Genomic DNA, 23,087 nt, shown 5'->3' with positions numbered 1-23,087 from the left:
CATCATTAACCCTGGAGACCCAACTCTGTATGGAACCCTGCCCTTCAGGCAGGCAGACTTAGCTTCTTATCAACAGTTTTTTTTTTATTACCAATTTTAAGAGCTTTCAGCTTATTAGTTGGCTGGGGAGAAATTTTAAAGAGGGACTCCTAAAAAGAAGATAGAACAGTGAACTTTTTTAATGGTAAAAATAAAGAAGAGAACATACTTCAATAACTATAGACACCAATTTTTCTAAATTACTTGTTATCCGGACACTAAGTCCCTATTAGTTCTTATTAAAGTAAAACTTATTCACATCCATCTGTTTCTTGCACATGCCTAAATGTCCTGTGTGTCCTTTCCAGTGTTAGTCCTTCTGAGTGATGTGCACACGCCTGCCCACTCCAGTCCCCCACCCCTGCCATTTCTTAGCCCCTGTGAAATTATGTGTATTATAACAACAATCTCAGAATTGGAGAGAAATTTGAAAAGAAATGCTGATTTACTCTCCATCCTAAGATAACTATAAAATACTGTTCTTCCTTCAGGAGTTCTTCCTACTGAATGTTCGTAGTTAACCCAGCAACAGCCTCTTTCTGCCACCCTTAGGGAAAATAACTGACATGCCAATTATCAATCCTGAGTTATGACATGGCTTATAAAAATATGGGCCAGATATCTAAAAATTTGACGATGTTCCTACATTAAATTTTTTCATGGAGCAGCGTCTTCTGATTCACTTCTGTGATGGTTCTAAGGAGGTCAAAGTCCAGTGGGTGGAAGTTATGAGGGAACACATTTTCATTTGTTTCAAAAACAAACAATTTCGACAGACCTGTTCAAAGATGACTAGATGAGTTTAAGCCCAGCCTGGATAGGTTCTCAAAGAACAGGTTCTGGGGCTTCCCTGGTGGCGCAGTGGTTAAGAATCTGCCTGCCAATGCAGGGGACACGGGTTCGAGCCCTGGTCCGGGAAGATCCCACATGCTGCGGAGCAGCTAAGCCCATGCGCCACAACTGCTGAGCCTGTGCTATGGAGCCCACGAGCCACAACTACTGAAGCCCGTGCACCTAGAGCCCGTGCTCCGCAACAAGAGAAGCCACTGCAATGAGAAGCCTGTGCACCGCAATGAAGAGTAGCCCCTGCTTGCCGCAACTAGAGAAAGCCCGCATGCAGCAACGAAGACCCAATTCAGCCAAAAATAAAATAGATGAAATAAATAAATTTATAAAAAAAAAAAAGAAGAAGAACAGGTTCTGGTAGCTGATGGGGTTTCAACCTTACGATTCTGTTATTTGATGAGTGATATCAGGATATCAGTCTAAAATACTAGTGTAGTCAAGAATGACGTATGACCTATGAGTTTTTTGGAATTATACCTAAAATAAACTTATATGTTTCTTTCAGATAACAGATAGCACATTAATTCAACTTTCTATACACTGTCCTCGACTTCAAGTATTGGTGAGTTTCACTGTGGAAGTTTTATGTATCTATTGGATTTAATCAAAACCCAGCTCTTACTTTCATCTTGGTGCCTGGCTACCATTAGGGGAAAGCATATTTCTCCAAATTGTCAACTTACAGAGGACCAAGGGAGGACCTGCGTGAAGGGAGAAACTGAGATAGAAACTGGAAAAGTTAAACATTTTCTGTATCAATGCTTGGAGCTTGAAAACTGACATGGAGAGTATGAGTTCTCGCTCCCACATGAATTACACTCCAGCCTGAACAGTGCTTAAATTTCCAGAGATCCAGGAGATGAGATGGCCTGAAATACGGCTTGCTTCCCATTGGGACCAAGTGTTCCTATAAAATAGAACCAGTCAAGGCTTTACTAGGGGTCGGTCTCTGCTACTGCTTCCAGTAACACTGTGGGAAAGCATTCTGGTTGACTGTTCTGTACCTAGGCTTATTTTGGTGTTTTGTGGCACTTTAAACTATGTTTCGGTCGAGGGTTCTGAGTTTCGCATGGAGGAACCAGGGATTTAAGGAAAACTTGTAAAGTGAAGAGATGACCACATCTTACAGCTGTAAGAGTTATCTTAGGTTAATTAACTGTTTGGGCATGCCCCTGCACCAGGTATTCAACATTTAGTCCAAATTCCAGAAAATTTTTTTACAGGAAAAGCTTAAGCCCCACTTGTCCCTGTAGAGAAGAAAAGTATCAATAATTTGTGTGTGGAGAGCGTGGGGGGAGATATTTTGTTTATCAACTATTTCACAGTCATTATAGGAATTCACAAAATATATTTAGAATCACACAGAGAAATGTTGATCATTGATTGTCAAAAGCAGAACCCAAGCAACTCCAGTATACGTTCTTTATTTCACCACATGGCTCCAGTGATGGCTCCGTATACTTCAGACTCAAACCAGAAAATTCTCCTTTGGCCTCTGGGTATTCTCCACAGGCCTCTGGGTAGAAGAATGCCATTTAAGAATGCCATTAAATATTTCAGTGTCCTTCCTTGCTCTGTTTGGCTGCAGAGTCTGTCTCACTGTGAGCTGATCACAGACGATGGAATTCGTCACCTGGGGAACGGGGCCTGCGCCCATGACCAGCTGGAGGTGATTGAACTGGACAACTGCCCCCTAATTACAGATGCATCCCTGGAGCACTTGAAGAGCTGTCACAGCCTTGAACGGATAGAACTCTATGACTGCCAGCAAATCACACGGGCTGGAATCAAGAGACTCAGGGTAAAGATGGTGGCATCACCCTCTGGCTCTAGTGTTCTCAGCACGCTTTCCTTCTTTCTTTATTTTTTCCTTCCATTTCCTTTTTTTAGATTTAGATTCCTGTGATTATTTATATTTATGTGGACATTCAGCAAAGAGAAAAAAAGATGGAGAGCAAACCTAAGGGTAGATAGTTCTTACCTGTTGTTCCAGATATTTGGTAGGAAAATACCCACTGAAGGGACGAAAAGTAGATCTCCTCCCAGCAGAGTCTCTCTGATAACATGCCCAGAGTCAGAAAAGCAAATGTCAGATTTTGGTTCTAAAGGAAAAAAAGGAGTAACATAAAGAAAATATTTAGTTAAATGGGATTTAAATTTTTAATTTGTATTTCCTTTCATATCAAAGTGTTTTGCTGCGGTTCATATTTTTTTAAGGCAACAAATGGATCACGTAGTTTTTTACCTTTTCCTTTTGCCCCATCCTTCATAATAGAGAGACCCATGTATAGCCAAATGACTAAAAGACAGATTGCCAGCAAGGAGCTTATAAAAGACTGGATGAATCTATATGTTGGATTATTCAGCTCAACAGACATTTATTGGAACATCTGCCTGACGCCTGTTGTGGGAAAGGCACTGTGTTAATTTGGCCCTTACAATCAACCTTTAAAAATATCCATGTTGGCCTTATGGCATCTGAGTGCATAAAGGAGCAGCACACTTCATCTTGAGTTCCAGTTGACCTCAGTTCCGCCTCTCCCTTCAGACCTAGAGGACTGAGAACATAACTGCAATGGGGAGGCCTTGTACCCATATGTCTTCAACACCAAAAGAGGAAGAGAGCCACAGGTCAACCAGAGCGTCTTCTATGGCCTACGTACATTAGGGTTTTTGGACCTGCCTGGCTGTCAGGAGTCTCTTCCACCTCTGAATCCTCAAGAGTCACTTAGCACTTTGACACTCTTAATTTAGCTATTTATGTGCATGTCTAGACTATAAGTCCCCTAAAAGCAGGATCTCCATCTTGACCATCTTTGCAGCCCTTTTACATAACTAGCACAGTGCCTTGAACATAGTAGGAATTTAGAAACTATGTAGTAAAAATTAGAAGCATGTTGTTAAAAGAGGATAATGAGGTTTTTTTTAAATATCAGAAGAAACATTGTCCATAATGGCTTGGAAAAAATTGAGTTTTTAAGCTTATATAATTTCTTCCAGCTCTGGGAACCCCTTTGGGACAGGTTAAGAGATTAGCATGAATTTTTTCCCCAGTTTTATTATTATGGAAGCAGTTATGTGAGCTTTTTTGGTCTTTTAGAATAACAGGGGATGGTACAAAGTAGAACCCAGGTCTCTCAACATCCCGTCTGTGCTCAGCTTCTGCCCTGCCCTCATGTACACTCAGTCCCTCAGTGGTTTTTCTGAAAAGCAACATTGCTCTTTCTGTTTAAGCCCTCTCTCTTAGTAATGTTTCTGTCTTGTTTCAGACCCATTTACCCAATATTAAAGTCCACGCCTACTTCGCACCTGTCACTCCACCCCCATCAGTAGGGGGCAGCAGACAGCGCTTCTGCAGATGCTGCATCATCCTATGACAATGGAGGTGGTCAACCTTGGTGAACTGAGTATTTAATGACACTTCTAGAGTTACCATGGATCTCCATTGGAAGCGACCCCAGTGTTCCGGGCAAAGGTTACAAAGTGAGGGCAGCGTCCAGATCCCCAGAGCCACACATACATACGCATACCCACTCTCACCCCCACCCACTCTGTCTCTGTGACCAGGGGATTGGGTTTGTGCTGGCTTTATCATGCGGATTGGTAAAACTTCACCATTCCTGTTGGATGTGCCCAGAAGAAAATCAGAAGCAAGGTAGACGGAAGGGGGCATTCCAGCAAACCCAGTGTTACTGCTACTGTGGTTTCTTTATTTTGTTAAGGGGTTTCTTTGGCAGTTTTGGAACGGCAGCTGCAGTCCTCCAGGGTCAAGGAAAGCATAGAAAAACAATACATGTTGTATCCAGGGACCAGAGAGAAGATTTCTTTGCATCCTATCAATGGTAGCCATCCATTGTAAGATGACTGCAGAGCTTCTGTGCTTCCTTGTTCCCATGCCAACATGCCGAGCGTGCTCACAAAGAAGGCTTGTCCATTCCTCCTCCTGTGTTTTAGTATTTGGCCCAGAGGTTTCCTAAATGGTTGCATTGAAATCGCTGTGGTCCAAAAGTGATGACGTATTCACTCAAATTGTCACTCTCTGTAGCACACTGTGTACCTGTCTTTCACTCTCTGTTGCTCCCTCCTGCACTCTTGCTCAGTCTGTCGTCTGTGCACAGTCTGCTTACTCACACTTGTTACTCCTTCGCTGTTGTTATGTTTACAGTTTGCATTTTGGATGATTAGTTGGGGTTACCAAACATTTTTAAGAGAGACATTATCAATAAATATTTTTTTAATTCTAAATTTTACCATTAGGGGACCCTGCCTGAATCTTTGCCAGTCTAAAGGGAAACTATAACAAAAGCAAGAAAAATTCTGAGAAGAAATTGAGCTAGGACTATTTTGATGAAAACAAACTTTGCCTTTTGGTTTCTGTTATATCTTGTGATAAATGATAACATGCATGATATGCCCGGTATTCCCCCTGCACATTTTTCCTTCCATCTAACTTAATAAGGAGAGAGAAATGCATTATTAGGAAACGGTGGAATGGCAAATCCCAAAACTGAACCTGAAAGCTGCCGCCACCCAAGCTCAGATGTGTTGTGTGTTCACCGAAATCTAGGTGTGATCAGTGGCATCTAAGATTTGTGTCTCTGAGGTTTGTTCTGCGTTAGCAGGAATGCTGCTAGAGGAGTTGTGCGGTTGAGCCGGGTAGTTTCTCTTTTTCCCCCCCATTTCAGCCTATCAGGGGTTCAAGAATGACCCTATCACAGCTGGTCAACTGTATGTCATTGTTGATGGTATCGTATCTAATGTTGGAGCCTCAAAGGACCAGAACCTGTCAGCCATATCTCTCTTGTGCTCCAGAGTTTCTGTGAATGAAATACTGTAGTAGCCAGGTGAAGGCATTGGGGCAGCAGAAAGAGAACATTGAGAGGAAGTAGGGGGTTCAGTGTCTCTTCCCAGCCTGGTCACCAGAGCTGAGGGCAGGGAATTTAGTGCCCGTGACTCAGAGTCAAAGAAGAAGCTCCCCCCACTAAAAAAAGAAAAAAGAAAAATCATGGAGGATGAGGGAAATATAATGAGTTTCTGAAGTACGAGAAGTAGACTTCTAAATATCAAGGCTAGAGACCTTGTGTGATTTTTAGTAGGGTGACTTTTTGTCTTTTAGGACATTAATGTCCAGTCCACTATAATCTTAGGTCATCTTCTGCATGATCCAGGCTGTTACCAGGCTTGTTTTAATGCTTGTAGGTGCTGGTTCTACCAGCATATGTAAGAATAAAGTGTGATTTGTTTTTCCACAAGCGATCAGTTGAAAAGGTCCTAGGAATCTGTACTATCCACCATTATTTAGCGCTTAATTTATTTTAAATCCCATTGTGCCCTTTTAAGCTCAGATTATGTGTGTTTTTCATTTCCCTTCCCTTATCCTCTTTTCAGATTACCATATAAGGAATATACTTTTTAAAGTGAGACCCACTCTCCTGGCTATACCCCACATATACAGATACACACATGTGCACACACACTTCCAGATGTGGTTGATAATATTCAGATCCCTGGGTCCTCACTCAAATAAAACTAAAAAGAAGAATATTTAGGGTGCAGGTGCTCTAACGTACAAGTTTAAAAAAAAAATAGTGTCTGAACAAAACCCTGATTTATTAGTGAGTGTGGATTCGAATTTCCCAATAGTTGAAGCTCTTGAGGTACTTCTTTATTTAAAAAACCCTATTCACCAGTACATGAAGATCTTAGAAATGCTGTTTCTGTTCTCAAAGAATGTACCCATGTGCAGGTCCATGTGGAGGCGAGCCCTGCCAGTCTGGGCCAAGAACAGAGTCAAGAGAGGGAATAAAGGCCCTGGAGTGTGCAGCACTGGCATGTATGTGGTCAGGCAGGAACCTTGCTCCTTTCTGAAGCAAACTTCTGGCCCACCAAGCTTGGAAGGACATGTATTTTTTATGCCAATCTAAAACCTATGTCAGCTGATGAAATGTACCAGGACTTCGAGAACGCAGAACATGGTAAGTTTTGGTCAGGTGGAAGGGCCCTGCCATCTGAACGTAGTATTTCCTGTCTCATCTTCAGGGACACTCTTGAAAGTCCAATAAGGCTTTACTGATGTAGGAGAAACTCTTCCTTAGGAAAAACTTATTGGTCCATTTGTCTGACTCCAGAGCCACTCCACAATATGCCTTCAATAATAAAAAAAAAATACAGAGCGAACGGAGAGAAGAGATTTGGGATAAGTAAGAAGGTGCCCTCAAAGTTATTATGCATCTGGATCATCTCTTTCCTAAGCAGCCTTTTCCCCTTACATGTTTTAGCATCATCAGTATCTTTTACACCTTCATTGGCCCCATCAAGGTGATGATTCCAGCTTTTTTTTTTTTTTTTTTTGCATTGACTTCTCGTATGTCCTTTCTATACCCATCCTTGCCCTCTATTTGGAAAGCTTCCATCTCACTCCCAGCAATGCTGCTAATTTATTCTCGTGTCTTCAGTTTAGCTTCCTCTTTGGATCCTTGTCCTGATCTGGGCAAACTATCCTGGGCAGCCTTGAATTCAGTAACTGTCATGTAGCTCAGGCCATTTTTCACTGGGTGATCTTTGATGTTTGCTTACTGGATTTGAAATCAAACTGTTAGACATGAGGAGTAAGAGAATCTACCCTCATCCTTTTTCCAATATTTGGAATGTGAAAGCACATCGTGCTTTATGTAAAAAAATGTTTTCTCCTCCTATTCTGCTCTTTAGTGGATGTAAAAGTATTTCAGATTAAGTGGTTTTTATAAATTTCCACATCCATTAAGTTGATTTAGCAGACATACAAGTCAGAAATTTTTCATATGCTTTATATCACATTTTAGAGGGCAACCTGGTAAATATTTTTATGAGGCTTTATTTTGGGCTTTCCAAACTGTTTGAATGGTTCAGTATAGCTACAATGCTATATAGCAGTCAAGTTCTTTTATTTCTTCTAATTGCCTTGTAAAATGCATTGTTACTGGTCTGATAACCCACTAATGCCATGGGGGCGCTAAACAAAGTATGAGTTGGAACCTGTCTTGGTTTGAAGTTGTTAGGAAGTGTGAGAGTGTCCCTGGAAAGAAGAGGTGGTTTCCTGCCTGCCTGTGGGCAGCGTATCCTTGGTGACTGTATTGTTTAGAGGGGAGGAACACTTGATCATGGTGGACCCTTGTCCATTTAATGTTTATTGGAAGTCAGATTGCTTATGACAGTTGCCACTAGTGAGAGAGGAAGGGTTTAAAGAAAATTGGACTGTTCTGCTTTTTCCCTCCTTGTGTACATGATTTAAGGTTAGATTTCTATCCTTGTTGTGCATCCTGGCTGACAGACTCTTTCAGTGGTATGCTCTGAGCTTCCGGAACATTTTATACAAAGATTGCCTTCTCTGTCTGCCCACCAGTTCTAGGATTTTTAACCACCTCAAATCCAGGCCATGTGAATTAGTCAAATCTTGTTTGAGAAGACGTGTAGGATGCTTCATTGGAGGTCTTGAGGCAGAACCCTCCCGCTTACAATGATCTTGGACCAAAGAATGCTAAAGTGTCAGGAGGGTGAGGGGAATTAATAGTCTCAGCCTCTCCTCACCTTTATTTCTCTCATAAATTTTAATTGTAAGATTGGAAGATACAGAGAGCTGTATACAACCATGTCGATAGGGTATAATTAACCCAGGTAATTTGGGAATAAAATTTGGCTTATATTTGCTATATCCAGATGCCCAGACTTAACATCTTGGGTCTCCAGCAAAGAACGTGCTGCTCTAACCTTGCCCTCTCACTTGGGACAAACTTTCTACCTACCAGAAACTACCATTTGAGGCAAGTGAGTTTTCTGCGTGAAGGGCTTCTGCAGCACCGCCCCCGCCACCCCACCCCACCCCCGTGCCCTCCCAAGGCAAGTCTACCTATTTTGCCCATTTTTATTCTTAAGAACATCAGTTCTGCATCTCTGAAGCCTTTGATCCTTTGGAAAGTCAGTAAGACCTTCTCAGCTGAGTCTGAGTGAATCTTTGGAGCCCAAGAGAGTTACCCTTAATTTTCAGCAGAGAAAAAAATTGTTGGACAAAATCATGTGTGTGTTAAGAAAATTCCATAATGTGCTTCCTCCGTCTCTGCCTTCTGTGCTTGTTGAGTAACCCCTTAGTAGAGGTTGGTTCATAGGTGTTGAGACCTAGTGCTTCCTCAGCCAGGGTAGTTCACTGCCCTTTTAGGAAAAAGAACCATGAACAACCAAAACTATATCAATTGACATTGTTTATTTTCTGTGTTTTTCAGTGTCTTGTTTTGAAGAATTGGGGTGGGGAAATGGTAGTTGACATTCAAAGTAGAGGAGAGGATCAGTTCTGGATCTGGGGTACTTTGCTTCAGGTACAAGCATCTGTCCTGAATATATAGAAACAGCTGAATATGTAGAAACATGTGAATAGGTTTACTTTCCTCTCCATGTAATGAACTCCATGCCCTTCTTAGTGGCAAGGAGGGCTTCTACTTTCTACACACCTAACCAGTGTCATCCAGATGGGGATTGGCACCACTGAATACCACCAGTGCTTCCCATCGGCTTCTGGGCATGATTTTCACCAGGGCAAGAGCAAGTAGGCAGTAAATGAGAATCCCCACCCCAGGGAGAGATAAGAGAAGAGAGGTGTTCAGACACATACCTTTTCTCTTCTGCCATATCCCCAAGAACCCAGGGAAATCTTTGAAGTGATTTTTTTTCTTTTTTTTAATTAAAGTGGATGAAGAAAGATTTACCCCACTAAGTTTTAGCTTGTCACTGTCTCTTATACTACTTGTTGTTATTCATTCAAATCTGTACTACACTGCTGCTCACATACATGTATGTGTTTCTCACCTTAGCCTAACCCTTCTCAGCCCCTGAAGTCATTTTTCTGTTTTGTGTTTTCTTTTTTTTATGGCACTAGCGAATGAGAACCTAAAGTCTTAGAAAATCCTAACTTGAAAAGGAGTCTCTAACTGGCATGGTTTGATTAATTACTTTACCTTTTCCCCCTAAAGACTTGAATGATTTTCTTCCCTAGTGCTATATAATAGATCTGTAATAAGTGAAACCTTTGCTGCTACTTTTCTGGGTTTACATCAGTTTTTTCCTTCCCTTAAAAATAATTTCTTATCTGTGCTTCTCTTATGACTGTTAATTTCTAGTAAGTACAGGAAGAGGTGAACCTGAGATTTCTTCTCTTACTCCCCTCATCACGCTACCCCCAAGTTATACACTAACCTCTAACATATATAAGATCCATGAGATGGGGCTCATCATAAGATACTTGTGGGGTTTTTTTCTCATCATGCTGCAGCTCTCAGAGCTGGCCCCTGAGGATCTGTGACTACCCAGTCCGAAGGGTTACTACAGGCAGAGAAAGGCTTTCTTAATTTTGCCTTTCTCCATTCCTGTTTTATGATCACCCTTCAGATGCCTCCCATTCTGGCGGCCTCCTTTTTCCTCCCAGGAATTGTTTCCAAGTAACCTGCCTCGGTCATTTCCCAACTGCTCTCCTCACCTTTGCCCACCTTCCAGTGACCCTGAGAGCACAGACCTGAGAGACGGGGCCTGTGCAGAGCTCAGAGAACTGTGAGGACTACCCCTGCCTTTCAGACTCTACTTGGGGACAGAGATGGATGGGTAAATGGTGCTGCGGGAGCAACTTTTATCTTCAAACCAGGCTGTTTCGCCCTTTGCACTGCCCCGCCTCCATCCCCACTCCCCTGAGGAAGGGGTAAAGTGCAGAGGATGGTTGACTAGCAGGGTCTGATCCCCAACATTGCTGTCTGGCCTAAGCCTTGTCCAGCCATTTGGCCTGCTCTGGAGTGAGAGCTTCAGTGTGTGGGAGCTGCTGCTTGCTTGTTTCTCCACCAGGCCTGCCCCAACACTTAGCCGGTCCCTGGGGCCAACACAGTTCCCTACATGGTGACTTAACACCAGCCTCCATTAGCTGTCCAAGCGACTGCGTTTCCACCCAGTACTTTTGGCGCTTGAGGATGGGGGGAGGGAGGGAGGGTTATTTAAAATAAATAAAATCCAAGGTGGCAGTAGAGGATTCCTTTTGCTTTAAAAATCTTTGGACTAAAAAAATAAAAAAATTTAAAAAAATGTTTTTTTATATATGAATATATAAAGTAAATTGTTATGTAACTATTATTGTTTCCTGTATGTTCTAATTTTTGGTTTATGATGTAATTAAAGGAAATAAGCTGTGAAGACTTTTCATTTTACTGCGGAAATAGCCTGACTTGGAGCTGTGATTCTTAACTTCCTTGAACCCTTGATCTGTAAAGGCTCCTGAGGCTGAATGAAGGGGCTTCTTTTTGGCATCTTTATTTTTTTTTAATATCCTTTAGTGAGTACCCTTTATTTATTTATTTATTAATTGTTTAATAATCTTTATTTAGTACCTTTTCAATAGCCTTTATTTAATACCCTGCACTCCACTTGCTTCTAAGAAAAACAGAAGACATAATATAAATCAGAGTTTCTAAAAAACTTTTGTCTTAATTGGATAATAACAATTCAACCTGAGTCCCTTATCTGTGCAAAGCATTGCCCTTACCTGGACTAGGAAGGAGTGAGGGAGTGGTGTAATGGTTAAACAAACTCACTGCACGTGACCTTGGCCAGTTAACCCCTCTGTCTCAGTTCTTTGTTGGTAAAGTGGGGATAACAGTACCTGCTTTAGAGTTGTGAAGATTAAAAGTGATAAGAGTGGCACATGGTAAACGCTCACATCTACCTGCTTTGAGTCGCTTCATTTCAGTGTATTTCAGTATCTAATCTGTGCCAGAGGCTCCTAGGTTGAGAGATGCACAAAGGCTGATGCCTTTGGTCCCTGTCCTTTTGGTGGAGACGAGCAGTGGAGCCAAATCAGCAACCTCGATTTAAATCTCAGGGTACCTACCGTGCCCTGAAACACCTTTGGGGAGCCCTGTGGAATCGGAGGCCTCACTCGAAATCCGCTCATCCTGCATGAGTTAAATTCCTAATCTGGATTGGTCATCTGGGGCCAGCGGGGTCCCACAGTCCCTTCCAGGGGTGCAAGGAAGCAAGCCTGCTTCCTTGTCCATATTGAGACAGCCTTGGCTTTTGAGGGAGGCAAGTTCGAGGTCTTTGAACTTCAATAAGCAGACTTTCCCTTCCCCTGTGCTTTAATCCTGTTAATTCAGCCAGTGTAGAGCCTTCCTCCTTCCTACCTTCCCTAGCCAGAGGCCACCAGGTTTAGGACTCAACAAAGATGATCAGTAAATGATAAATGGGGTAAATGATTAATAATGGCATCTTGGCCTATCTCCCAGTGCATGCAAATGGGTTTTCTCTTTTCAGTATGCTTGAAATTTTCCATAATAAAAATTTTGAGGGAAGGGGATGAAAAAAGAGGAGTGGAATAAAATATGGCCCCAAATCACTTACCTTTTTTTAAAGTACTTTAATATAAAATTGGTTTTCTACACAGAAAAAAAATACACAGAGAAAATCACTTTCAGGTAGATTATAGGCCTAAAAGTGAAACACAAAATTAAAGTTTGAACTTTGAAAAACATTCATAGGAAATTATATTTACCTTAATGTATGGAAAGATTTGTTAAGACCTAAAAATTAAAAGATTAATTTTAATTCAACTACATTTCTTAAATAAAAAATAATAAAGCCCTATAGCCTCATTGTTCAAGAAGAGAGCTATAGTAATTCCCAAGTCTCTAGAACTGAAGTTTTAAATAAGTGATTTAATAGTTGAATAATCTTTTGGAGGCTTTAGTGGTTAGTTTTTGCCCAAACTAATTGGGAAAAGAGTCCAGTCGGATTTATTTATATTTCTGTCCCAGACTCCGTCCCTTGCCCTGGTCTCTTTAAGCAGGGGACATATCCCCGAGAGGACCATAACACCAAGAGAATTGGACAACACATTGAATATATATATATATATATATATATATATATATATATATATATATATAGAATATATATATATGTATGTATCTTTACTTTTAAAGGGGATGAATAAAATTTTAAATAAACATGAATTAATGCACTCTGTTCAGCAGCACTGCTTGGGGCAAAAGCTCCTTATCCATATTGCCAGGGGGTTTTTTTGCCTCACAGGCTTGGCCAGCTCAGCTCAGCAGGGAAGGCTGTGTCTCAGGGATTCCAACAACTTGCTGTTGAGCAGAAAGAAACGTGAGCCTGGGGGCTGCTTGGCTCCTCCCCAGGGGTAGGAGGACACATGACGATTTGGCTCTTCACCTGAAGCCTGGTGAAGCAGCTGAGGATGTTAACAAGGCTTCTGGTGAGCACAGGACCCCAGAGAACCAGGCTGGCACCAGTCTCCTCCTCTTGCAGCAGGGCACCCCTGGGCCTAGGTCAGAACCAGGTAGTAGCCATCTGGATTCTGCACTGAAAGCAGTAAAAAAAAAAAAAAAAGAAAGGGCACCACCGGGGTGAGACGGGCCCCAACCACCACTAGCTGCTGTGCTACTTCTAAACCTCCAAGCGGCCTGCAGGGCCTCTGCCACACCCAGGTGTTCTTCCAGCCCCACCCTGGATCCAGCTCTTTAGGAAGCCTCCCTGGGTACCGGAGCACAGAGGAGGGATAGAGGGCAGGCATCTGAATACCAGGACCACAAGCCAGCTGATCGGAAATGCTGATCGGAAGTGCTCTGCTCCAGGTGGTGTCCAGCAAGCACCTGCCCTTCTGACTTGTATGACTGTGGGGGGGGGGGGGTGTGCGGGAAGAGGGGTAGGGGCCTTTCCTTCCCTTCTGATAAGCTCCCTGAAACTAGGGCATGTCTCCCTCATGAGAATGCGTTTATTCAGTTCCTTCTTCCTGAGCAATAAATGGCTGTCTCGTAGCTGTATGACCCTGTCCCTTTGACACAAAGCTGGTGTTGAGCAGATGTTTACCCCTTGATTGGGACACAGCACCCGCAACACACCTTCAAGGAACCTTTTAATCTCATTTAGGAGGCAGTATTATAAACAATCTTACCCTTTCTAGGGCCTGTGAGACACACGCCTCTCCCTCTCAAAGCCCTACCTTTCTTCACCACAGCCACAAAGTACGACTCATCCTCAAGATTCTGAACCACCTGCAAGGGAGAGGGGTCACTAAGACGATTCTGTTCTTAGAACCAAACGGAATAAGCTAGGACAGGGAGAGGGAGACTGGGCCTGGTGTTGGAAGAATGATCCAGGCCTTTGTGGAACCTTGCAGGGAACCGCTCCCGATTTACCTGGTCACTGAGGAGAATGAGGATGCCCCCAGGGCCCTGGTGGAAGAGCCGATGGATCTGATTGGCTGGGAGGGCCAGCAGTTCAGCCAGTTTCCCCATGAGCTCTACAGCACTGAGTTCATCCAGAGAGATCTCTTGATAAAAGCCTGGGGGTGTGGGCAGCACAGGGGCAGGAGTCAGTGGGGGCTGCGGCCCAGAGGGATCCCCAGATATCAGGAGAAAGGAGAAGACAAGGCGACAGGCTCATTGGGAGGGCCCAGGTCAGGGAAGAAGGAATAAACCTTACAAATCCTCTTCACTTTCACCTCCTATTCCTCACCTTTGGGGAGGCCTAGGCTGAGAGGAACCCCCAGTTTAAAGAAGAGATGGGACACCATATGATAGAATGACAGAATCAGATGGAGTCAGAGTATAGAGCATGGAGGAATAAACCCAGGGAGTCATCCTGAAAGAAGACTAATCTAGTCATGGAAGATGAGAATGCCAAGGGCATCCTGGGTCCCAGGAATGGTGGAGCATCACCCCTTCCCCAGCCCAGAAGAGGTTTCATGCAACCACACCTGAGTTTCTTGTCTTCTGAAGAGGCCAGAACCTCACCTGAATCAGGGTTCTTAGGAACCTCGTTCTCTTGCCTAGAGGCCTCCTGAGCGACATACAAGGTCAGCCGGTGACGGATGGGCCTGGGCCAGGAAAATAGTCTACATTCATACCTGAACTAACAGGTCCCAGTTTTAGCCCCCATCCCTGGGAGAAACCCTGTGTCCTCCCAGGTCTCTAGGGATAGGGGGTCACCAAACTTTTCTTAGGTATTTAGTGAATGCTGGACCCTAGGGGAGAGAAGATGAGAAGAATCCATCTCTGTCCCCAGAAACTGAGTGATGCAGATGGGCTGGCCACAGAAAGAAGTCACAGGAGCCTAACTTTTAAGCCCAACTCTGCTAGCCTTGCTTGCTCTGTGACCTCAGGCAGGTCGCTGTCCTTTGGTCCTGAGTTTCTTCCTTTGTAAAAAGAGAGAAGTGGGGCTAAGTGGTCTTTCAGGAGCCTTTGGCTTGAACAGTCTATGAAACGTGAGTGTCAGCTGAGTTGGTAAGTGCCACTACAGTGGGAAGGGGACCCTGGTTGGCAGTGCCCAGCACCTGGCTCTTAGAGTATTGAAAAGGCGGATCCCGTCGGCAGCTCCACAGATCTGGATAAGGTCCTGGCGGGTAAGCTTCAGCAGATCAGTGCCTGCAGAGTCAGACAGGGCTAGATTAGGGGAAGAGAGCACTGGGATCAAGGGTGGCAAGGGATACAATCCAACATTAGTCTACAAATAGCCCTGGTATGCCCAGACATGGGAACCAGACTTGGATTCAAATCCCACCTGTGCCACTTGCTAGCTGTGTGTCCTTGGGTAAGTTATTTAACCTCTCTGAGCCCTGTCCTCAGGGGTAGTGTATAAATTGTATGGGATAATACACGAGAAGAGAGCCTAGCCAGCATAGTGTGCTTGCCAACTCTTAGTTCTACATAGAAGTTAGTTGAAGGTCACACAGCAAGCCAGGACAGAGACAGGCTTCCTGCCCGACTGTCTGCCCTCAGTCCCCTACAGGTCAGGTCCCTACCAGACCCCAGCCTCACCAGTGAAATTGGCCAGCGACCGACAGTAGTTGGAGAACCGGTGCCGATGCAACCACTGCTGTGTCTCTAGGATGGAGGCTCCAGGGTTCAGATCCTGAGGTATAAAGAGAGCGGTCCAGATAACACCGTGGACCCACGGACTGAGAACAAGGTGGAGGGGAAACATGGCCCCTGCCCTTGGAGGTCCCAAGTCTGAGACGGGAGGCTCATCCTGGCGGAGGCAAGTGCCCAGCGCCATCCGCGAACCATTTGACTATCTGTGGCCATACCACATCTCCCCACCAGGGGGCAGGGCCACCCTACTCTGGAGAGTGAGGTGACACTGCTGAGAAGGCTTTGCAATAGGGGGTGTGGGAGTGTGGAAAGGAAAGACTCACCTGGGCTGGGCTGCCCCCCAAGGTGTCCAAGGCAAATGGTGGTGAGGAGCAGAGCCTGTGGGGAGCAGGGAGTCAGGATCAGGGAAACAGTGCGGCCAGTCTCCTGCCCCCCTCATCCTTCCCCAGGCCTGTCCCGGTGTCACCCACGTGTTCCCCAGAAGCTGCCTCAGCTGCACCCTCAGGCCGGCCCCTCCCCCGCTGCCTAGGCTGAGGGGCTCTTCTCTTCATTCTCACCCCCAAGGGCTGACAGAAGGTGCTCGTCCTGCCTCACCTCTCCGGGGGGAGCTTGCAGGAGTTGGGGGAGGTCAGAGCAAGAGGGCTCAGAGGCGGGTGGGGTCCCGAACTGGGCTCTGGCCACGGTGAACACTGCAGGTAGACAAGCAGTGAGGTTAGCCTGGACATTCGGGTGTGTGTGGGGGCGGTGGGCAGTGGTGGCTGTTGGCCTGCCTTGGACCAAACTTGGCCCCTGCCCCAGGAGTCCCTGACAAGTAGATCAAGTTTCCACCCAAAGAAGAGAGTAAACTAGCCTGCAGCTCTGTTTGGGGGATTTGGGGAAGGCTTCCTGGAGGAGCTACAGCAGGAAAGGAGGTGCTCCAGGCAGAGGGAGCAGAAGTGAGGGGCGGCCACGGCAGGGCAAGGAGAGGCAGCCGGCAAGGCGTCATCTCCTGGGAGTCTTGAACAACAGGCAGTGCAATTTGTCCTCGCAGGAAACAGGTGGCATCACTGGGAGGCTGTGATGATCCTGGAGCAGTCGCAGCCCCTGAGGCCTCAAGTTTCCCAGCGTATACAACGAGGATCTTTTCTCCAGACCTCCCCTCCCGCCCCCGCACCCAGTACACACACCTCCATGAAGACTGTGCTCTCACAGGCTGTCTGATACTTGTCTCTCTCATGCACGGGCTGTTTCTCAATCTTCTCCCGGTCAGTTTTCAGTTTCCGGTCAGCTCCTTTGGGCTGCAGGAGGGTGACAAGAAAACCTCAGAGGCCTTCTTCACCTGCCCACTTCTCATTACAGGAGGGGCTCTGAGAAAGAGACCAAGCCCCATCCCTCTGTGCACGGAGAATGAAACAGTCCCAGAGAGGGGAACCGCAGGCTGAGGGTCCGCTGCAAAGCAGAGCCAGATCCACACAGCCAGCAAGGCAGGGTGACAGCCCTGAGAGGGAGGGGACAGGGCCCCCGTGCTGCATGTACCTTAAACACCTTGATGAGGCAGCCAGCTGAATGCAGGTGCTCCGGCGAAAGCTCCTTGTCACAGGGCTTGAAAGTGTCGATCTGAAGGCGGAAGGGAACACCTTTCTCTCCACCTTTTTTCCTAGGAGTGAACTCAGTGCTGATGCAGTGAACCTGAGGTGGAAAAGAAGGGTGCCTCCAGGTCCCACCCACATTCAAGGGATCTCACCTGAAAGCTGTTACCTGTCTGTCACCTGTCAGCCATTAAGCACAGCAACTTCCCACCCCCAACCAGTGTCTATTCTTGAAGCATAACTTTTTTTTTAAGGGGAACAATTTTTTCCAGCTTTACTGAGATATACTTGACATATAACATTGTGTATGTTTAAAGTTTGCAGTGTGTTGATATGGTGCATTTATATATTGGAAAATGATTACCACCCACCATAGCATTAGCCGCTAACACCTCCATCACAGAAACACCCCATCACATAATTACCCTTTTTTTGGTGGTGAGATCATTTAAGATCTACTTTCCTCTTAAAATATAACTTTATTAGGTTCTTTCCCTTGTTCAAAATCCCTCAGCAGCTCCCCAGGGTTATGAGATGAGAAGCAAAGTCCCTGACCCTGGCTGGCATTCAAGCATCTTAAAGAGTCAAGTCAAGCTTTTCTGCCCGGCTGCTCTCTCTCCCCCATCAATGAACCCGCTGACCTACCGATCCAGCCTAATCATCACCTCAATACACCTGCATAGCTTTTTCTCTACCGGGAAAGCTCTCTCTGCTCACATCTGAGCCAATACATCCCATTCCAGAGTAGGGTTGCCAGTTAAGATACAGGATGCCCAGTTAAATCTGAATTTCTGATAAGAAACAAATAATTTTTTAGCATCAGTATTCCCAAGTATTGCATGGGACATACTGATACTAAAAAAAAAAAAATTCTTTAGCTAAAATTCAAATTTAACTGAGTGTCCTGTATTTTATTTGCTAAATCTAGCAGTCTACTCCAGGAAGCCTTCCTGACCTGCACACCCACTGTAGCCCTCCCCAAATCTTGTGAAGAACAGGTAAAGGTAGGGAAGCTGAGGCTCACAGAGATCATGTGACCTGGGCAAGGTCCATGCCAGGAAGTGATGGAACTGAAATCGTGCCACATCCACCTGACTCCAAATCCAGATGCTTAGACTATAGTGGACACTCAGAAAAGGGACTTACAGGTGAGTTTTGACAATATTTTTCGATTATAAAAGGAAATCTTCCAGCATAGAAAATATGGAGAACACTGAAAAAGTATAAAGAAGAATACAAGCATTTCCCATCACCCCACCTCTCAACATACTTGAATGTTAACATTCAAGTATTGTCTCTTCCTATCTTTTCTCTGGGCAAGGAAAAAAAACCCACAACTTTTGTATACACACACACTTTTATTTTTACAAAATAGAAATCAAACTTTAAGTACAAGTCTATATTCCGCCTTTACTTATGGGAAAGCAGTTTCTCTTGTCATGAAATATTTCTCAAAGACATCATTTTAATGGCTACACAATGTCCATTATAAACCTGTACTAAACACTTATATCAAAGTCAATCCTCTTCTGATGGACATCTGATTATTTAAAATCTTTTAATATATAAAGCGACACTGGCATGAATAGCTGGTAAATATATTTCTGTGTACTTATTGAACACTGCGATAGCGGAACTACTGGGTAAATGAGTATGAACATTAAATTTAATAAAATTTGCCCACGTGCCACATACCTACAGAATGGGTGCACCAATTTGCATTCTCAGGATATGAGGGTGTCTGTTTCTCCAAACCTTACCAATAACAGTTTTTAAAAAGTCTTTGCCAGTTATATATATATATATATATATACACACACACACACATATATAATTTTATTAGCATTATTAGCATTTTATATAACACATTATATGTCATATGTGGCAACTATTTTTCCCATTTGATGTCTCCTTTTAATTTTGCCTGTGTATTGCAGACCGTTACTTTTTATGAAGCTAAATTCTGTCCTATGTTTTTTAATTTCTTCCATTGCCTTAATGTTTAACAAGTCCTTGCCTTTGTTGAGATTCGATCAACATTTATCCATCTTTTTTTCCTCAAGGTGTTTCTAGAAGTGGTTCATTCTTATCACGCCCCCCACCACCACCCAAAATCACCTTCCTTCCCCACTTAGGCTGCTGCCACCCACATCTGAGCTCCAGCCTCCTCCCTGTCTCAGCTTCAGACTCACCTGCAGAAAGAGGGAGGTCCTCTTGGCCGGGTCCCAATAAAACTCCACCGTGTTGAGTTGTGAGGGTAGCACTTGGGGTTCTATCACCCCCACGGACAGTGGCACATCTGCAGGCACAGGGTTGCAGGCAGGGAGTCGGGCTCAGCCCTCCCCATCCACAAGGGCCTCTAAGACAGAAAGCAGCCCTAAAGGGTCCCTGGTCCCTCCCCATTCACCTATGTCCAGGATGCGGTCCCCAGGCCGGCTCCACCTCCACCCATCCAGCTGCTGCTGCTCCGTGTACTGCAGGCGCCGGTCGTGGAAAACCACACGCACCACACTCTGCGGGCACAGGAGGGCGCCTGGGCATTTGGGAACCAGTTCCCACACCTGGGGCAGGCCAACCTTTCCAGCCTCTCCCCCACCTTGCTTCCCACCCTCCAGGGGCAGAAGGACTTAGAATCACTAGATCCGTGTCCAGATGCCACCTGCCACTCACAAGCTGTGAAACTGAGGAAGTAACCTAGAGCCTCAGTTTCCTCATCTGTAAAATGGAGGAGTTAATCCCTTCCCACTCGTAGTCACTCTACCCATTTCTTTTCTTCGCTGCACTTATCAGTTTGCGATTTGTAAATCAATTTGTAATTGCATATATTAATAATTTGTGTAATTACATGTTTGTCTCACTCAGCAGAATGCAAGCCCCCTGAGGAAGGAAACTGCATCTGTCTCTTTACCCCTGGATCTCTAGCTCATCGAACAGTTTCTGGCAAAGAATGGGAGCTAAATACTTTTTTTTTTTTTTTTGAGAAAGAAGGAATCATGTGTGTGAGTAATGCTATGTAAATGTATTTCTAAGTCCTGGTTCTGCTACTTACTGGCTCTGTGTCCTTGAGAAAATACTTAACCTCGCTGTGCCTGTTTCCTCAACAATTCCTGCCCACCACTGAGCTATTGTGAAGGTCAGATTGAAAGGTGGACTTGAGAGGGTTCTACTTGACAATGACATCATAGTGATGACACTGGCTTCCTGCCCAGAGGGATAGTCATAGCCAGCTTTTGCCAATTCTGGAAGGGATGCACCTACCTTCAGCAGCCGGGGCCCCTGGGTGGCATCACCCAGTTTGGGGTTGCAGAGCATCCTCACCTCATAGGACTGGCCTGGGAGAGATTAAGGGGATGTGTGAGACCCACTCTGAGGGGCAGAGATGCTGCCTGCCACCCCCAGCCTGCCCTGGGCCCAGCCTCCAGAGCTTGCTGCCTCGCTAGCCCCTCTCCTTCCCCAGGCCCAGCTCACCCTGGTTCAGGTAGGTGAGGGTCTCCTCCTGCTGCTTCACAGCTGGCGAGGTAGCTGCGCAGAGCACGTACTGGAAGGCGGGGCAGGGCGGTTCCGCACGGGGGATGTTGGGCGGCTCTTCCTGCTTCAGGTAGGGCAAGGGCAAGGCCTCCCTGCCAGGGAGAGGAGGGCACTGCTGGCTTTCTGCCCTGTCCACCCCATCCTCTAAGAGGCTTTGACTCTTTCTGCCAGGTTCTCCCTTCAGGGAGCCCACAGTGTGCTGTAGCAGGCACCCCTGCAGCAGCCAGGGCCTAAGGGGCCCCTGTTCAGCTCCTCTGGCCTCCAGCAGACCTCCCTTAAGGTACAGATCCCAGATACTACCAAGCCTTTGCAAACATCTGCTATTAATTACTCGTTTGCCCCCTCAGGGCTTGCCTGACACCCAGTGAATGCCCACCGCAAGTGTCCTGAGTGGGTGGGTGGTCAGGATGTTTTGAGACGTCCTGGGACCCACTGAACTCCAGGTACATTTGACCACTTCCCCACCCCCAGAGGAACTCAAGATCAGGAGGCCCATAAGCTTTCGCTTGAAACAGGGGGCCCTGACGTGTCCATCTCAACTCAGAGCAGGGCCTTCCGCAGGGACTGTGGGAAGGGGATGTGGCCCTTACCTGAGCAAGCTGCTTGGTGGCCCGGGGTACAGTTCCCCGGGGCTGGGCCACAGGTGCTCCGGCTGGCTGTGCCAGAACAGCATCTTGGAAAAAGAGCAGGACCAGCTGTGTCACAGAAGGCTCAGCACCGGGTTGGGCCGGACCCACTGGGCCATCCACCCGGGGCCTCGGGCTTTATATACAAGAGCATAGCCCCAAAAGGGTGGGGCAAGGCCTCAGCCTCTTATTGGCTGAGCAACCGGGGCTCTAGGAAACTCAGGACCTATTAGGCAGCCCAAGCTGAGGGGAATCAAGAAATGGCATCCCTAGGGCTCCCCACCAATCATTAACTCAAAGGGGAAGTGGTGGTGCAGCAAAACAAGTCACCGGGACGGACATCCACTGCCCCGCCATTCCCCCAGAGGCCCAGAACAACGAGGGGCACCCTCAGGCTAAAAGATTGGCCCCAGATCCATAAGCCACGTAGAGAGTCCTGGAGACCTGTGGGCCCAGACCCCTCACAGGACCCCATGGGGGGAGGGTGGAGCCTGACCGCTCCAGGGGACGGGAAGAGCGACAAACAACATCACATGGACCAACAAAGGGCCTTTGCTCCCCCTGGCCTCCTTCCTTGTCTCTACCCCGCCCCCATACACACAGGTGCAGTGATGGCCTGACACCTGTCCTGTCGCTGGGGGCTACCTGGCTAGGGGACTGGAGTTTACAGAACATAGTCCAGCTTGCTGTGGAAACAACTCGGGGGGTGGTGCTGGGAGAGAGAGCGTGCCTGTGAGGAGGAGGGGGTGGGCCCGGGAGAGCCCCCCCTCCCCGGGAGGTAGAAGGAGAGGCGCTCCAGCTGGGCTGGTTTCTCTGCCCCTCCTCTGCCCTGGGGCTCGGGGTGCACTGTGTTTATGGACAAATACAGTTTGCCTGGGGGACGACCCCCTTCCCCAGGCTCAGCCCCTGTTGTCACTGTACACAGTCAGCTCAGGGGCCCCCCTGCCCCCACCCCCCACTACTGTGTTGGGTGTAAATAGATAAGGGCCTTGCAGAGAGCACAGATGGGGCTCTAAAGATGCGGCTTGACCTCATGTGACCCTAACTATCTAGGCTTTGTGATTCTGGGGGGCCTCCCTTGCAGGGAGAGCGAAAACCGAAGAGTATGCCCACACACACAATGGGCAGGCAGGGTACCTCCAGGTACCTTGGCCCTTGGTCTTCTCTCATGAAGCCGGACAAAAGGAGGAAAAGAGGATGGGAACATTCCTGACAATGGGGGCCAAAGAAACCTGAGTCCCCAAGATCTGCAGTAAGACCCCCAAGACTTCAAGACTCACCCATTGCCCAAAGCTGGATCCAAGGTCAGGAGGCCCCCCATGGGACCCTGCAAGGTTGGACAGAGCAAGATCCCAGGAAGGCCAGGGGAAGGGAGTAGGAGGGGTCCAGAGGGAGGGCTTGGCCCTGGCCTCGGGGGAGCAGGGTGTAAGGGTGGCAGTGGGGCAGAGGGGATGGGGGTAGGTGGGGGGGCGGGGCTTGTTATGCTTGCTATGGGGGATGGAGGTGGGAAAGGTGGAGGCTGGCGCGGGCCCCCTTCGAGGACACCAGTGGAGGGGACTCCTGCTCCATAAGCCAGTCCCACCCCC

General features: G+C 46.4%; 2 protein-coding genes across 3 annotated transcripts in view; one reads left to right on the top strand and one right to left on the bottom strand.

The window, feature by feature from the left end:
* Nucleotides 1-10,863, top strand: part of FBXL20 (F-box and leucine rich repeat protein 20) — a 111,546-nt gene extending 100,683 nt beyond the window's left edge. The window contains exons 13-15 of one of the 2 annotated variants that reach the window (XM_079903796.1): nt 1,391-1,447; nt 2,474-2,686; nt 4,155-10,863. In XM_079903796.1, the coding sequence (XP_079759922.1) occupies nt 1,391-1,447; nt 2,474-2,686; nt 4,155-4,262 (378 nt within the window). In that variant the 3' untranslated portion in view covers nt 4,263-10,863. The remainder of the gene's footprint in view (nt 1-1,390; nt 1,448-2,473; nt 2,687-4,154) is intronic. The other variant, XM_079903797.1, reaches the window with a different exon arrangement.
* A 2,368-nt stretch (nt 10,864-13,231) lies between these two features.
* On the bottom strand, nt 13,232-21,563 carry LOC307177839 (transcription factor CP2-like protein 1; the record flags this gene model as incomplete). Its single annotated transcript, XM_079905279.1, has 15 exons — nt 21,466-21,563; nt 20,816-20,967; nt 20,606-20,679; nt 19,755-19,860; nt 19,540-19,646; nt 17,295-17,447; nt 16,946-17,056; nt 16,374-16,468; nt 16,103-16,157; nt 15,726-15,819; nt 15,242-15,332; nt 14,703-14,785; nt 14,106-14,251; nt 13,910-13,961; nt 13,232-13,269 (listed from the first exon to the last, which is right to left on the bottom strand). The coding sequence occupies exons 1-15, from the start codon at nt 21,546-21,548 to the stop codon at nt 13,232-13,234; spliced, it is 1,440 nt and encodes a 479-aa protein (XP_079761405.1). The 5' UTR covers nt 21,549-21,563.
* Between the last annotated feature and the right edge of the window lie 1,524 nt (nt 21,564-23,087).

The sequence above is a fragment of the Stenella coeruleoalba genome (assembly GCF_951394435.1).
Source record: "Stenella coeruleoalba genome assembly, chromosome: 19".
Taxonomy (NCBI): domain Eukaryota; kingdom Metazoa; phylum Chordata; class Mammalia; order Artiodactyla; family Delphinidae; genus Stenella; species Stenella coeruleoalba.
This window is presented reverse-complemented; position numbering and strand designations above follow the sequence as displayed.